This window comes from Apiospora kogelbergensis, assembly GCF_038363985.1.
Source record: "Apiospora kogelbergensis strain CBS 113332 chromosome Unknown utg000007l_segment0_segment0, whole genome shotgun sequence".
Classification (NCBI taxonomy): domain Eukaryota; kingdom Fungi; phylum Ascomycota; class Sordariomycetes; order Amphisphaeriales; family Apiosporaceae; genus Apiospora; species Apiospora kogelbergensis.
This window is the reverse complement of record NW_027117424.1, coordinates 4036300-4052423: the sequence shown is the minus strand read 5'-3', so window position 1 is coordinate 4052423 and position 16124 is coordinate 4036300. Positions and strand designations below refer to the sequence as shown.

General features: G+C 53.2%; 7 protein-coding genes across 7 annotated transcripts; 3 read left to right on the top strand and 4 right to left on the bottom strand.

Annotated features, from left to right (window-relative positions):
* Positions 1-262: 262 nt before the first annotated feature.
* On the bottom strand, positions 263-678 carry PG998_011734 (structural toxin protein RtxA; the record flags this gene model as incomplete). Its single annotated transcript, XM_066878550.1, has 3 exons — positions 263-320; positions 382-512; positions 544-678. 3 exons carry the CDS (start codon positions 676-678, stop codon positions 263-265), a joined length of 324 nt encoding a protein of 107 aa, XP_066727604.1.
* A 146-nt stretch (positions 679-824) lies between these two features.
* Positions 825-1312, top strand: PG998_011733 (uncharacterized protein; the record flags this gene model as incomplete). The annotated part of the gene is made up of 2 exons (XM_066878549.1): positions 825-890; positions 941-1312. 2 exons carry the CDS (start codon positions 825-827, stop codon positions 1310-1312), a joined length of 438 nt encoding a protein of 145 aa, XP_066727603.1.
* Positions 1313-1633: 321 nt separating this feature from the next.
* PG998_011732 (uncharacterized protein) lies at positions 1634-5205 on the top strand (the record flags this gene model as incomplete). The annotated part of the gene is made up of 8 exons (XM_066878548.1): positions 1634-1675; positions 1745-1873; positions 1937-2127; positions 2212-2335; positions 2955-3075; positions 3652-4193; positions 4247-4367; positions 4424-5205. The coding sequence occupies 8 exons, from the start codon at positions 1634-1636 to the stop codon at positions 5203-5205; spliced, it is 2052 nt and encodes a 683-aa protein (XP_066727602.1).
* Positions 5206-5756: 551 nt separating this feature from the next.
* On the bottom strand, positions 5757-6813 carry PG998_011731 (uncharacterized protein; the record flags this gene model as incomplete). Its single annotated transcript, XM_066878547.1, has 2 exons — positions 5757-6576; positions 6647-6813. The coding sequence occupies 2 exons, from the start codon at positions 6811-6813 to the stop codon at positions 5757-5759; spliced, it is 987 nt and encodes a 328-aa protein (XP_066727601.1).
* Positions 6814-7202: 389 nt separating this feature from the next.
* On the bottom strand, positions 7203-8454 carry PG998_011730 (uncharacterized protein; the record flags this gene model as incomplete). The annotated part of the gene is made up of 5 exons (XM_066878546.1): positions 7203-7398; positions 7470-7654; positions 7774-7855; positions 7941-8176; positions 8437-8454. 5 exons carry the CDS (start codon positions 8452-8454, stop codon positions 7203-7205), a joined length of 717 nt encoding a protein of 238 aa, XP_066727600.1.
* Positions 8455-10465: 2011 nt separating this feature from the next.
* PG998_011729 (uncharacterized protein) lies at positions 10466-12011 on the bottom strand (the record flags this gene model as incomplete). The annotated part of the gene is made up of 5 exons (XM_066878545.1): positions 10466-10583; positions 10647-10879; positions 10929-11330; positions 11377-11602; positions 11662-12011. Coding segments are annotated over 5 exons (1329 nt in total), but the record flags the coding sequence as incomplete, so codon positions are not given.
* Positions 12012-12544: 533 nt separating this feature from the next.
* PG998_011728 (uncharacterized protein) lies at positions 12545-13462 on the top strand (the record flags this gene model as incomplete). Its single annotated transcript, XM_066878544.1, has 1 exon — positions 12545-13462. One exon carries the CDS (start codon positions 12545-12547, stop codon positions 13460-13462), a length of 918 nt encoding a protein of 305 aa, XP_066727598.1.
* Positions 13463-16124: the final 2662 nt, after the last annotated feature.

The window sequence follows — 16124 nt, the reverse complement described above, 5'->3', positions numbered from 1 at the left end:
ACGCTTGAATATCCTAGACTTTTGGTAGATGTTGCTAGACTTGCTTTTTGGAGTTAGCGGTGCAGTGTTTAGCGGCTGAGAAAGGGAAACAGATTGTAGCAGCCGTAGCTATTGAAGCATTAATTGGTATTATTAAGACTCCCCAGATGTCATGCATATCTAACTCCGCTGAAAGGGTTATTGATTGGAGCTATCATATAGAGTACATTCGAAGTGCACTGCGCGGGCTTGTCTGCACTAGTAGAGCCAGCCATTGAAGAGGCTATTCCAAGTCTTCGACTTTATAAAGTTGATATGAAGGCTCCTCGTACGGATGAGCCCTGACAATCAGTTAGCATACTGCAGTAATCATAGAATTGAAAAGTGCGGTTTTGGTCTAACTTTTTCAGCGCCTCGATGGCCTTCTTGGCAACGTCCTTGCCCACGCAAGGAGTCTCGACCCGCGTTTCCGGCACCTGCTCCAGCTGGCCGACCGCCCCAAGATGCGGCCTCGCCGCGTCTCCTGGCCGGAACTGCCCGGTGCCGTCCGTCTCCCAGCAGCACTCGGTGTAGTTGCTCTGGGGGTAACGCCCCCGCCCCTGCCGCGAAGATGGCCTTTTTGCACGCGGCCAGGTGGTCTTTCGGCACGTTGAAGACGAGCCGGAACACGGTCATGGCGGCGGCGGTCGGGGTTGCCATGGCTCAAGTCAATGATACGAAACTTTGGTGAGAGTTGATTAATTACTACAGGAACAAATATGCAATTCGATATCCGCGTGCAACACAGGGAGTGGTGAATGGCGGGACCTGGAAGAAGGTGGTGGCCAGCTGGTGCTGGCTTCGAAATGGCCCGCGGCAAACCCGCTGCTGTGGGAATCGGCGGGGTCCTTGAGTGGTGCCTGCAACGTAGAGTAAAGACCTCAGTCTCCAGAACTTAGTCTTGTCATCCAGTCGCTGGTAGCCCGTGAGCCATGCCGGCGTGCAGATCCCCCGACCCGCGAACCAGTCGGCGCCTTTTCCCACCGCCTCTGTCTGTCCAGCGACCCTCGGCCTCTTTGGTGGCCCCAACGACGAGCCTGTGTTCTGCTTGGTCGTCGTTGTTGTTACCATCTTCCAGCCACCCCGGGCCTTTACCTTCGCCTTTACTTGCGCCCGCCATTGGTATTCATGCGCCGGCGTCGAGTTGCTCGAGATGCCCCACGTCGGACATGATCTGGAAGAAGAACAGGTTCGGAAACCAGTGCGTCGCTTGGCTGAGCACGGTGCCGAAGTGCGGACTCGTCCACTTCTCGCTGAACTGGCGCCCGCCGCGCTGAGGCCTTCAACCATGTAGCCCGTGACGAGCTCAAGGGCATCGGGAAGTTAAGATATCCCGTCTGCTAAATCCGAGATCCCGACCCCGCGCGCCACCGAGCGAGCCCTCAAACATGGAGAACCAGATGACGATCACTCGGGATTCGATGGTTGCGCCGGCGCCGAAGTGCCAAGACCTATGGATCACCTTGCCGCTCCTTGTTTTGTTCCTTGCTAAGAATCACCAATTGCAACATCCCGACACATCTTCTCCCTCGTAGCGACGAGTGAGAACACAGCAGATACTTGAAAGTTTCAGAAGCAACTTCTTCTCCACCACTGGCAACCTGTCGTCGCGACTATGAGAGAGCCCACGCTACTGAAGCGCTTGTCCATTGGCAAGGTGCGTCTGCCCCGCACAGAACCGTACGCCGAGCGAGCAGCAGAGTGCAGCGCTGACAGGAATCGCTAGGGGCTGCGCATGTCCCTGATGTGCGCCGAGGACGAGCCTGCGACCTCCATCAATCGGTACTACGCCGAGTACGTCGCTACGGGCGAGAAGGATTCCGACATCGTGAACGTACCGCCGCATTGGCACAAGGTAAGCAAGCTACCACCGCCCCGAGGCACATGGGACCACCATCATATCTTACTTGAATAACAGAAGCACGGAGAGTACCACATCGTCCTTGACGGCCGACTGGAAGTCACCGTCGACGGCGGAGTAATTATCCTCAAAGCGGGAGACGCCGCGCTCTACGTCCCGCCGAAGGCTGTTCATAGCATCCGGAGCTTCCCGGGCGAAAGGATGGTCGCGCAAGAGAGAGCTGAACCTCCCGGGACGTACAAACTCGAGTAAGTGCCAAGGTGCGGGCTGGCGTCAGGGGATTTAGTTGGTTGCTGCATACTGAAAAATGGGCTCCTCGGTGCATATTATAGATACTTCAACGACGCGCTCTCGGCAGGTGTGTTCAGGGACAACAAGGCACACCTCATCCGGGCGCTCTACGATGGCGATGGCTATCTGCCTCTGGCCTTTGGAATAAAACCATTGGAGGAAGTGGTACGTGACATGCCGCCCTTGGCCCGGAACACCGCGCATGGTGCGGAGTATGGTAAACTGACAACACTTATCGCTTAGTTCATGTGGGTGATTGCAAATTTGGCGCGGCTTTTCGCACCTACAAAACCGAAATTGCTTTGAAAGCGAGGGAGCCATAGAAGGGGGAATCACAGTCCACCAATTTTGACGCATCAGGAGTTGGTCTTGGTCAACCATTTTGCACGCATCGTTCCAGTGCATCTATATAGAGTTCGATGGTAGCACAGCATGATCGGGCTGCTTCATTAAAATACAAGCACTCACTTGACCCCCTGACCCCCTTTTCCCATATAAGTTATCATCCCACCCCTTTATTCACAATTATAGGATACTGCCTGAATCCTCGCTCCTCGTGCTTCTTAGCTATACCTAGTACCTTGAACATATTTAAAGCACCCTTAGAAAACCATCTAGACACCAACATATACAAAAGTCTTAACCCATATTACTGCAGTCCGACCCGACGCCGGAATTCCACTTATAAAGTCAGCCAGAGGGCACGCCCACGCAGACGTTGACCTCGGCCCACATGCCGGAGCAGTCCTCCAGGATAGTCGGGTTCCAGCGCACGAAATCATAGCGGCTGATGCGGTTGAAGCTGGCGATCTGGCCGCAGTATTGGATATGGTCGCCGAAGAAACCGTCCATCATCAACATCCAACTCCGGCCTGGCCTTATCCGAACGTCATGGGCCGACCGCTGTCCACGGGTAACATCTCATAGCTGCCTAGTTGGGATCTCCCGCGGTTGTGGATGCTGTTGACTGTGCCTCCGCAATCTCGGAGGAACTAGGCCGTTAATTACCATGCCCTCTTACAGAGCCGTTTAGAAACAGTCTTGTAACAGTACCTACCTAATAGATTGGAATGCATGGTTTGATGGCTGTTAATCCCAAGCTGCCCCTATTGGTACGCTCTGATAAGATAAGGCTTGATTGCTGCCTAGGAACATATATATTGCTGTGCCCTTCCTCCGCAACCTCGCTCTGACCCGTCTTCCCATCTTTTCTTCATTGTCTCCAGCCAAAACGCCATGGACCACCAGCTTGGAACCAGCCCCATGATGATCGGGGACCCGCAAACTGCAGGGCATGGACATCCACAGTCGAACTGTGGCTGCGAATATCATCTGGTCGGCTTGTATCCTTTTGCTACGCCGCTACTTGGAAAACGGAGCCCGTCACGGTGACGTGGAATACCTGGCGCAGATCCTCCAAGTCTGGAGTCCTTAGGTCGACCCAGGAAATGACGTCCACGCCGCCCTTTTCGAAACTGTAGACCGAGGCGACGAGCTGGCGTTGCAAACGCTGCTCGACGCCGGCGTCAGTCCCCACCTGAGCCAGCAAGGTGATCCCTATTTCACGCCGCTCTTGGCCGCGTCGCAAGCGGGGCAGCTGGGGATCGCCCGGCGGCTTTGGGCGCTCCTGGGCCCCGAAGAACGCCTCCAACCCCCGCGGCATCGGGTCAGCTGTCTCCAAACTGCGGCGCGGAACGGCCGCGCCGGGCTCGTCGCCTTCTTTCTCGACGTCTGGGACGGCTGGACGGCGGAGGAGCGGGGAGACGCCCTGGTCGGGGCCGCGGGGACGCGGTGGGACGAGTGCGTGGACGTGCTGCTGGCCAGGCTCACGTACGAACAGAAGGACCTGCAGATGGCCTTGTGGTGGGCTATCCGCAAGAGGATGATCCTCCCCGAGGACGAAGTCGACGGTCTGAGAAAAAGGAGTTGGGCGGTGCCACCTTATACGAACTGGAGGCCCATACCAGACGCCGCCAGCATCGCGTCATCTGCCACCTTGTGGACGCCGGTGCAAACCCGAACGGTCCTGGTCTCTATGTTCTAGACAGGCAGTTGCTTCACTTCGCAACAATCCAGCTCGACTATCCAGGCTGCATGGGCACCCTCCTGGAGAAAGGGGCCAGTGCTAGTAGTCAAGATTCGGTTGGCGACACTGCTCTGCATTTACTTCTCCGCAAGGGTCCATCGACCAGCTACCGTGGGTTCGAAGATGCGCCACATGACCGGATGGCCGCGCTACGCAACTCCTGGTAGACCACGGCGCATCGCCCGACACGGCCAACGAGGCCGGAGAGACAGCGCTGCATCTCGCAGCCCGGTACGGAAGTGTCGTGCAGCTGCAACTCTGCCTGGCGTACTCCCAGCTCGTCGATGCCGCCGTCCGCCAGCCCAACCGCCAGGGCGAGACGCCCCTCCACTACGCCGCCGCGTCGGGCCGCGACGAAATGGCCGAGCACCTGCTGACGAACGGCGCCGCAGACGACGTCGGAACGGTGAGCCACCACGGACGGACGCCGCTTCTGTGCGCCCTGGCGCCCAGCAGCAAAGAGAAGTCGGAAGAGATGGCCGTCCGCGTAGCCGCCCGCCTGCTCACGGACGGCGCAAGCGCCCGGGTCGTGACGAGCGAGGGCTGGTCGCCTCTGCACGCCGTCGCGTCGTGGACCAGCGGACCCGCCGCCGAGGCCGCCTCGCGATACAGGAGGGCGCACCGCTACGATCCCACGGCGCGGGAACAGCTCGTTCGGCTCGCCCACGAGCTCATCAGGCGCGGTGCACCGCTGGGTGCCGAGCCGGCGTTACTGCGCGATGTGACCGTCGCCCCAGACAGATTGGACGGCGCCTGGGGCTTCCGGATTGAGGGGCTCGCCAAGAGCATGGGCCAAGCAAATGATGCTGCGACGAGGGGCGACGGTGGCCCTGGCAATGCTGTTCCCGATACCACGCCGCTTGCCTGGGCTATACGTACTGGCGCTATGGATCTAGTTCAAGTCATCCTCGATTCGTTGCAGTCTTCAACAGAGAACAGGCTAGAATAGTTGAACCACCTTATAGGTAGGACCAATGAAAGAGGGATTGACAAGATCCGATCCTCTTTCGGAAATCAAGGCAAAAATGTAACATACAACACCGAGGATTCCCAGGTCGTCACCGACCCTAGTACTAATTCGGCTCTCTGCTGCTTATATATGGGAGAGCGGACGGGATCCCTAGTATTCAGCAGGATGTGGTCGTATGTGAAAGAATAACTGTTTCAAACAGTTTATGTAGGTGGCTTCTGTGTTGACTGCCTGCGATCAGGGGTTGAACCTCGAGGCTGTCGAGCTCTGCTCACTCCCTTTGGTGTGGCACGATACTGAATGAGAGGCATCACACGGTGCAGCTCTCTATCATAGTCACATTTGGTTCAATGCCAGTGAGTAAAAGGTAAGTAGGCTAAATTGCCCATCGACTATTCATAATGTCATTAATTCCTTGTCCCATGGGGGCGCATACATACATATACCCATCGCACTGTATCATTCGGCTGTCTCTGTATGTCTCTTTCTCGAATGGTGGTGCTTCTCACTATCCGATCCCCAAGAAAACCTCAAACTATAGCATAGGCAGAGGCGTAGCTCACGCTCGAATCGTTGGCCGACTCCACCAGCCCACTGCGTTGGTACTGCACGAACTTGAACCTGTGTGTATCCGGCCCGGCATGGTCCTTGGCCAGCACCTCGAGCGCCGCCATGGTGACGCCGATGGGATGACGACCGCAGACCGTGTTTTTGGTGCGCGCGAGGTTGCCGACGAACTCGTCGTGCTTGCCGGACGCGACGGCGTCCATGGCCAGCTGGTCCAGCAGCTTGATGCTCTCGTGGATGGGCGGGTTGCCGACGGCGCCCGAGCTGCGCGTCAGGCTCTGCAGGTTCTCGATCTTGCCCTCGGGCGCGTACTTGGTGTAGCTGAAGCGGCTGCCCCAGTGGCAGAAGTCGGAGCTCACGATGAAGACGTTCTGGGGGTCGTTCAGGTAGGGCGCCAGCAGCGCGCCGAACTGCTTCTCCTCGGGGCCCTTGTTGTCGCCGACCAGGATGGGCACGATGGTGGGGTACTCGGCCTCGGACGCGAAGGTCTGGGCGAGGCGCTTGTAGAGGAAGGGCAGGTGCATCTCGAGCGAGTGCTCGGCCACGTCGGACTGTCGGTCGATGTCGTCGAACTGGCCCGTCGCGCGTAGCTGCTGGAGCATGTCGGCGTCGACGGCCAGGTTGCCGAGGGGCGTGGCGTATTTGGCGTACGTGGTGAGGGCGCAGCCCTGGAGGTAGTAGGTGTGCGAGGGGCCCAGGATGAAGACGCGCTTGGCGGTGCTGAGGTCGAGGGACTTGTAGGCCCAGGCGGCGCAAGGGCCGGAGTAGCTGTAGCCAGCATGACTGTTTATGGGATTGCGATGATCAGTAAAGCATCGTTGACTTGCTGTGCATGCAAACAGATTGGGCATACGGTGCGATGATGGTTCGGGCGCCTTTTATGGGCAGGGCTTTCCCCTCGATGTCGTTGGGCACGTCGGCTAGAAACTCGTCGAGGGTGGACGATAGCTGTTCGGGATCGCCCTCATACCAGCTGTGGGCATGGCTGTCTTTACGGGTGCCTACTTGTTGGGCAGACATTGTGCTTGTGAGGTGTGAAGTGAACAAATTGCAATTGTCTCTATCTCTCCAGTCCAGGAGTATTGGTTCGAGTGGTAAATCAACGATTGCGTCAGTTCACCTTGAAGTAACCTGGGCAGCTAGGCAGCTAGCTAGGAGCTTGTAGGCGGGCGCAGCAGGGATGCCCAGGGCGGCGGTCCATTGATTGCCCAGGCTTCCAGGCTAGTCAGGCCCCTCGACCCCGCCACGGGAGCCCACTACGCTACGAGTCCCAATTGCGGGGTCGCGAATGCTATGAATGTGCATCTTCCTTCGCACAGGGCTTTCTGCCATACACCACATACCTCAAGAGCAAGTTCCATTAGTTTTCTTGGTTTGGTCTTGAACGTTGTTCCGGAGAGCGGGACGACTCACCACGGTATGTAGGACCGGCACTTGGTGCTTCGCACATGCCTACAGCAACCTGCCACGAACTGGCTTATCTCATCGTCGTTCATCCCGTAAGCCTTGTAGAATTTGGAGGCCGATTCTACCACCTCGATCACATCCTGCGTAATGAACAATCCGATCTGGTGGTCCACAGGATCATGGGACCAGTCATTCAACCTGGGTTATCTTCAGTCAGTGCTACGATACAAGCTCTATCGTAACGAAGGGGGACAATAAAGAAGACGTACGGTCCTAGGATTTGGTGTACAGTGACATCCACGAACCCTGCCTCGATAAACCAGTCTTTCAGTTTAGGGGCCACATTGATGTCGCGTCCCAGGTTCGCTGCCCCCTGGATGACCCTCCGCATGTATTCGCGCAGGCTGAACGGGCTGTTCTTTATCATCTCCTCGCTCTCGGCATCGGCCGCAACCTGATCGGCTCCGATTTCCTGAGACGAAAAGCCAAGCAAATAAGTAAGCCCTTGCTCACTAACGAGAGATCCGGGTTTTCTCATTTGTTTCCTCGTCAGCTCGTGTACTCCCGACTCACCTGATACTCTGCCCATCCACCCGGCTGGAGGTTGTCGAAAATCCTCCGTATCATCGCTACTGGATCTTTGAAGCATATCGTCCTAGAAACCCCAGGCATGTCAGGTCTGTCCGGTCTCTGCCGATGTACGCACCCGATAGATGGCTCGTGCACTGCTTCCCACTTACATCATGCGGGCGTGGATGTAATCAAAGGGTTGGTCGTGCACCCATTCCTCCTCGGCATCCTCGCGCACGAAGCGGCAGTTGGGCGGCGAGTGGTTCGTCTGGATCAAGCTCAGGTCGGTCCCTATCACCTCGGTCGTGGGGTGGGCCTCGGCGTAGTCGCACGCCCAAATCCCCGTGCCGGTTCCAACGTCGAGCACCCTGGCGGGTTCGGCGTTGATTGGGCCCACGACAGCTTTCTATCCATCAAAAGAAGCCAAAGCTCATGCTGGAAATCTACACGACGGGAAGTTAACGGGGCGAACGCATTCCTCCCTCAGTATTACAACCAAGAGTTTCTTACCAAGTCGATCTTGCTCGGCCTATCCTCGCCATGTCAGCAAACAATCCCAGACCAGTTCCGTTGCTGAGCTCACTCACGCCGTCGTTAGGCAGCCAATACTCTATCTCGCCTGTGAGTCCATTGAGCCATAGGTGAGAGGGGTAAGTGACGACATACTTTCAGGCCTGTATCCATTCCAGCCTCTACCGCCCTCCTCGATTGTATTGGGATCGGGGTCGGTGTAGCCGCTTGGTGATGTCAGTCGACACAGCAATCGAGCACTTGCTTTGGATATATCCTCCCACAAACCTTGGTGAGCGGCTCGCCGCTGTCGACGGAAGAGGAGAAAAGGCATGCTGCGCCGCAGCGCCAGTCGCTTGGGGTCGACCCTGCATTTCGAAATGCCTCGATTCTTCGTCAATGTCCAATATCTCGATAAGACAAATCGACTTGTGTGCCGTAAGCTAGCTGTTGCAGTGCTATAATGAAGCGTCTTGTTGAAGAAGGCTGCGAGAAATGAAGATGTTGCGATCCATGGGCGAACCAGCCCCGGCCGAACCGGTGGAAATGGTGCGAGAATCCGATAAATGGATGTCATCGCTCCGCTTATAGCCAATCATGTGAATAGTTTGACGTGTTCGGATAGAAAGGATTTGTCCCTAGTAAGGGCCGTATCCGAATCCTGGGCTCGCGCAAGCATCTTACATGAATTCTTTGGGGGGCCGCACTACGAGCCTCTGCACGACTAACGGACAAATACTTACTTAGCTTAACTTCATGTTATGATTGGCTAAGGTCGGTCCAAGATAGGAATTGAATGCTTACAACTCCGTTCAGGCATCCTATAAGCTATTGTCAGCTGTATGTATTGCCGGAGTGGTGTCCTGTACTACATTGATGGGTGTAGCTGCCCTCTGTCAGTAATTTATCGATTGATTGCAGCATAACACCGCTTGAATATATATTGATTGGCTCTGGTATCGTTGATATCCTTTAGGCGCCCGGTACTCGAGTCTTCATTAAGTCCATATAACAATTACAGGCAAGCCACGTATGAGAAATAGGTTTAGTGGGATGTCATCGGTCGGAATACATCACCAACTGACTTTCAGGAGCCTTGAAAGCTATTCTTCAATGAATGTACTGCCACCTTGGTTCTTACCACTATGGCTCTTGCGAGCCTTTTTCGGCTGCTTTCTTTTTGGGGCCGGCGGTTTGCTGTTGATATTCGACTGCCTGCTGCTGATATGCGGCTGCCTGCTGTTGGTGTTCGGCTGCCTATAGTTGGTGCTGGCCATTCATCCCCAGCCTCCTCTCCAGAAAGCGACTCTGCCGGTGACGTTTCTTCATCCTCATCTCCCTCTTCAGGATACGACTCAGCGTGGAGCAAATTTCCAATAAGCAACTCTTCTGAAGCAGAGAATGGCTTGTAGTTTCTGAAACGAAATACCGCTTAATAGAATTGCCCCGACCCTCGAAAATCTTCTCGATAGACTCGCTCGAGCTCTCGAAAATCACAGTACACGGTTACTACTAGCTCAGCGCTGCCGCCTTCAACTGGCACACGATGGCTCAATTCATGCACTGGCCCCAGCGTCGTACCGACTTCCACCCACGCGCTGCTGTGCTTGTCGCGGTAGAGCTTGGCCGCCTCTTTTCTGTAGGCGTTTTGCTTCCGCACGCAGTCTTCGTTGTTTGAAACGTGTCTAGGGGCTGAAAGGTGTAGAAATAGGCCAAATTGTTCCTGGAAGTCGACAGCGGCGAAAGCTGCAATCGAACCACTGATCCCACTCAACGCGGTCATCTCAACTGTGGCATGTTCTGGAAGGAAGAGCTCACTGGAATGCCAACCTGTAGGCTGGCGGAAGCTCGACCTCCCGAAATGTTACCTTTATTTTGACGGTAATACGGAACACGCCGGTAGTGACGTCGTCGACCGGGAAAGAGCACAGAAAGCTGGCTGATTGCTCGGTTGCCGGACTGGCTGAAGTACAAAAATAAAGGCCCAGCAGCTGCGAAATTCAGCCGAAGGAAACACGCCCTAAGTCTCAGGCAGAAGGAAGGTAGATATAATAAAGCCTACGGCCTTGAAATCATCTATTCTGCAGTGTTTCGACCGTGTGCATCAGCAGTAGCCGTCGCAGCAACGACCACTGTATTAGGTCTACAGTAAATGATCCACGGTACTCCGGACATCATAGTGCGTTTATAGATTCATCACATTCCCCTGCGAAAGACTTCCTCCGTTGATAGTGTACTGCCCACCAAAAGTAGAGCCGTGCTGTGTGGCGACCACTCGACCCTGTTGCTTGGACGTCGGGACCCTTGGAGCTGTGGAAAAGTCAGTTCAGATTGAAAGGTGGCGTGGGCAGGAAGGCCTAGAGCACCTACAGTCGTCTGCCCAAGAAGCAGCACCAGACACAAGGCTTTTGATCCGCTCTTTGACGACAACATAGGCATCGTCTCTCCGGGACTCGAACTTGACGAGACCCGAATGATCTGCATCTAAAGGAATGATATCTTCGTCGGGCACCGCCGTCAGGCCCGTACTCGTCGCGGACTTTTTTGTCACCATCAGAACGGCCGGTCCCGACTTCCGCAGCGTGCCGTCGGGTTGCATCTAAATGCCATGGTCAGCGCGAATTTGATGACCGTTGGGAAGGCCGTACTTCAACAGTCGCGCTCAGCCGGCGCTCGTATATGGAGACCACGCGCAGCCGGCCTTGGAAACACCGGGCAAAGTCGTCGGACATGCGCGCCAGGAAGTCCGAGGGCTCGGACTCGTCGTCCACGACCAGCGCGCGGATAAGGGCCTGATTGGGCTGCCCTGCGACCACAGAAGCAAGCTTCTCGCTCCGCAGCCCCAGCTGGGGCACCCCAAAGAACAGCAGCCCGCAGCAGGTCTGCGAGAGGAGCCTGTGCGCTGGAGTACCCGCAGGGCTCCTGGCCGCGTGGACGAGTGCCTGCGACGGGTCAGAATTGGCAGCGAAAGAAGAACGTGACAGGCTTGCCTCTTTGATCAGCAGGCCGCCGAGGCTATGACCTAGGAGAATGATCGGACGACGCTCGGTCTGCCGGGTCGTTAGCCTGCCCCGGATCTGCGGACAGAGGACCCACCTTGTCGCTCGTTCGGAACGCAGTCAGGCTTTCGAGAAGACGCCTTCCTAAATCCTCCACAGACGACCTGGCATTGCTCTTTAGAAGCTTTGTATCGTATCCGTACAGTAGCACACGTATGTTTGGGATGTCGTTCGAGAGCCAGTCGCGCAGCCAGAGGTCGTTCCCTGCGGGTGCCTTCCACGAGCCGATCGCGTGGCTTGCCAGGCCAGGCACTGCGACCACGCTGCAGTATCCAATGATTAGCTGCAAAATCGACGCTTAATATGACATGATGGCGCATACTCGCAGTGGGCGCCGCCTGCATCTTCATAGAGTGGCGTGACACCGTAGAATGCGCTGTCGTATCGGTACAGAAACGCTTTACTAGCATGTTGGAGGCGAGCCAGCAGCTGCTCCTCGGGCATCAGCGTCCTGAGGGTTACAGTAGCGCAGACGCAGGTGCCATCTCTCGGCGCAATAGAGCGCACGACCAAGTCGTCCAGCTGGCCCTTAAGATCCGGATCCCCAGCCATGATAGACTTCAGCTTGCTTTCCAACTCTTTAGAAGACGTGCCAGTGGGGACCAGGTCCACACGCAATGTCAGATCACGGAAAGGCCGCCGATGTCGTGTGTCGCCGCCACAACCCGCCCTCTGCTGTTGTAAGGAATGCGCCCCCAAAACAGTTGGTAAACGCAAGCCCCAAGAAGAGCAATAACACTCGCCCCCACGAGAAGCTGTGTCGACATCTCAGCCGCGCTCATCTTCGAGTACCATATAGCAGTACAGTATAGACTTTATTGATTTTCTCTGTGGAACGGGGTGTCGTAGTGGGGTACGCACGCCGTACAATATGAGTCGTCTGCTCTGACTTCTTACATAGTTGCGTGCTTAAGTAGCTGTGAGAGGCGCAAGGAGCAGACCAGAAGTCGGCTGACCCGCAGGCTGGGCTGACATGCGTCCGACGCCCGACGGGAGAGTAGACTGCCTCATGCATGTGGTCTTTGAAATATATAGGCATCCCTGCGCGATAGTAGTTTTACCAAGCTAACTGTCCGACTCTTGCAATCTACGACTCTCGATATACACGCGTAATTCCTTCTGCCAAGCATCATGATTTCTTCTCCGTTATCGCCACCATTCATTGCCGAACACCAGTTGAACTTTGAATTAAGTGAGGAGCAGGAATGCTCCCGCCTCCCCGTATGCCATTTGCCTGGATATCCACACATCCCACTCGCCGATCAGCGCCGCGTTTGGAGCTTTCTCATCGAGGAGTTCTGCTCGGACGACCTAGACAAGATGGCCGGCAAGCTTTGGTGGATATCGAAACAAGACAGCGCGAGCATCTCCCCCTCCACCGACAACGAGTCAAACGACGAGCCATTGTCATTACTGAGGACCCCAAATTGCACCTGGTCTGGATCCATGATCGGGTGTTCGTGAAGCCGCTACCCCGCTACATCCTGTCCTGTCCGTTTTGGCAACGCTTTCTATCCTGCGACAGCACTGGAGACACACACCATCACCGTCGCGTGCGTCAAGCAGCCCTGGGCTACCTCAGGACATATTGCTATCTAATCCGTTACGAGTCCGATTTCCGTATCGCGCAAGAATCCAACTTGCAGCTGATCCCGAGTGATGCCACATGGGAGCAGTTTTGCCGCTTCAGGGCCGATCTAGCCTCGATTAGCGATGGCGACGTCTCGGCTCGCTACTGCTTTGGTGAGATCCGGCTGACGAGACTGAACTTCTATGCGCCCATTCTCCTTCGCAAATCCTATTTCCAGCGAGTAGAGTATCAATATGGGACTTATTTCGCCCGCTTCTATGGTCCGATCCTGTTCTGGCTTGGCATAGTGTCGGTGGTCCTTAGTGGACTGCAAGTGGCCGTCGCTGTCGAGGAGCAGTCTGCGGGAGAGCGCCAGGCTTTGTCCGTATTCGCGCTAGGATTCAGTGTTGCGATGATGGTGTTCTCCTGGGCCCTTCTCTTCTTGCTGGTATCTGTGTTTGTCTATAAAGTAGCTAAAGAGTGGAATTTTGCGATTCAAGATCGCATGCGGTTATTGAGAGGGGAAAAGAAAGGCAGCGTACTTTCTCCTTAACTGAATAAGACACTGTACGCAGGTTGCTGGGTTGTGGATATGTAAAGTGCCGGTTCTAAGGCGGGCTGCCTTATTGGCCTAAGTTCAATGATATTTAGATAACCCGCACGTTGGATTAAGGTTGGAGGCTTTCCTTGTCTTTTTCCAATCTTCATCTTCCCTGTCTTCTTTGTTTTACTTTTCATGACACCCTGCCATTTTGATGGCCAAATGCGTGCGTGTTGGTCAAATAAACTGACAAAGGTAATTTTCTATGGCCTAGAGACCAGAATGATGAGATGTGATATGTTGGCAGTAGCGATATCATCTCAGCACTTTTGCTACCTAGCCTTGAGGCATCCGTGGGTCCTGTTGGCCGTAAGCACCTTTGCGGCTCCAGGGCTGGTCAGGCTCCTCTAGGTACTGTTTTCGTAAGCCTGCCAGGCTAAGCAATCGCAACCCCACATCTACCATCCCACTCGTCTTCGTGCGCCGAGTGGCCGCAGTGCTTCAATCAAGCATAATCTCGTATCGACTATAGTGATGACTCTATTCAGGTTTCTATATTGTGGTTCGAACAAGGTTCCATTACCGAATGAGCTACAGCACAGTAGAATGGTCAGATAAGGTTTAGTATAACAGTAGGTATGCCTCTGGCTTGGAGTTACCCTAGCCCTAGCGATGGCGCTATTGAAGAATGCGACGGAGTGGGGGTTTTCCTCGCCATGAGCGTAAGCCCATTTTAGGTATATAGGAATTTACCTAGCTAACGAATATTATATTAAACCGGTTATTCTTATTTAATAACTTTAATTAAACTCTTTAAATTAACTTTTTAATACTCTTTTTTAATTAATAATTTAATTATATTTTTATATATATTTTCTAAAGTTTAATATAAAGGTATTATTTTATTTTAATTAATAATATTAATATAATTTTAAATTAAGAAATAAATAAATTAAATATATAGTTACGAGATTAGACTCCTAAGAGGTAAAGCTGCAATAGTACTTAAATAGATTTAATTTTCGATAAAGGAGGAAGGAAGAGAATTCTAGCTAATTGATTATTATACCAGCTTTTAGAGGGTTCAGCCGTGGAGCTTAAAAAGTAAAGTGGGTCTAATATAGGGTTTAACTAGTTAGCCCTAAAGCTGCTAGTATATATTACATTACTTATATTTATAATAAAAATAAAGTTCTTTAAACTATTAATAAAGATTTTTATTTTTATAATAAATATTAAAATTATTTAAGTTAAAGGTTAAAATAATAATCTTTAAAATTAAATTAATATAATTTACTATTAAATCGGTTATATTACTTTACCGGTTACTCTTTCTATTTCTTAATACTTTTATATAAATTAATTTAATTATAACGCTTTAAATTAATTAAAATTATTTATTATTTAATTTATTACTCGATTCTATATCCTTTTTATAAATTTATATATTATAACCTATTTTATTATAAGTATTATAATACTTATTATTTATCGCGCGCTATTTTAATAAATCCTTATTTTTACCTTTATCGGGTATTAGATACTTCCTTTTTACTTTCTCGTTTTATAAATATTAAAATTCCTTAATAATAAAAGCTTTTTTAAGTTAAATTTATACTTTTTTAGCCCTCCGACGCTTTAAAAAGGTTAAATTAATATCTTAAAAGGTATAGACCTATTGTTACGACCCGACCCAACCCTGCGGCCAGTACCCGTCATCCGGCACGGAACTACGATAACCCGGGTACGTACCCCACGGGACAGCGCTTACAATGACAAGACCCGCCGAGAAGCCATCGTCCCGAAACAACCACCAGCACGACGACCAATGCCCGAAGCGACGGCACGGCTAGACAGTACCCAGGGGGTAGTACGAACGGAGACAGCACCGGAAGGCTAGCACGCAATGGACAGTGCACCCAAGTCACGTGATGAGGAGCGACCGGATCACGACGCTCCCAGCGAGTCTGGAGCGACGGGATCACGGTGATCCAAGTGAGCCAGCGGACAGGATCACCAACCGACAGCGTGATCCAAGGAGAATCAGTGAAGGAGAGATTGGATATATAACCACGAACGTTTCCTATGTATTTCATATAGACACTCTCTACTTCAGTGATCAATCTAAGCATCAATCTTACCCATTGGTGAGGCACATTGCCTTAACGACCTATTGCACCCTCAGTCAAAGTTCTACGATCAGTTAAGGGATATTGCCCATTGTATCAGAAGACGGAGTCTTCTGCACGTTCAAGTACTCTCTCGTCTAAGCCAACATAAACCCCAGTACGCCTACTAGGTTTCTTTGGACACCCGATAGCCGTTCGTTACATTTTGATCACTCTTGTTCTTGCGAGTCACTACCTGGACCCCTGAGCAATATCCCACAGGAACATCATGGCATCCCAGGTCCCAACCAACGGCGGAACCCCTCGACAGGGCAACCCGAGCAACCCTACGGGAGGACCCGACGTCCTCGCCATGATCCGACAACTTCAGGAACGGATCAACGAACTCGCCGCCGACAATGAACAACTTACGGACCAGGTCACGGCTATGCCCCCTCGCAGCGTTCGACGCCCTGGGCATAGGCTGGCACCTCCCCAGACCTACGACGGGAAGGAAGGAACCGTCCACGGATTCCTAACCCAGATGAAAGCGTACCTACGACACT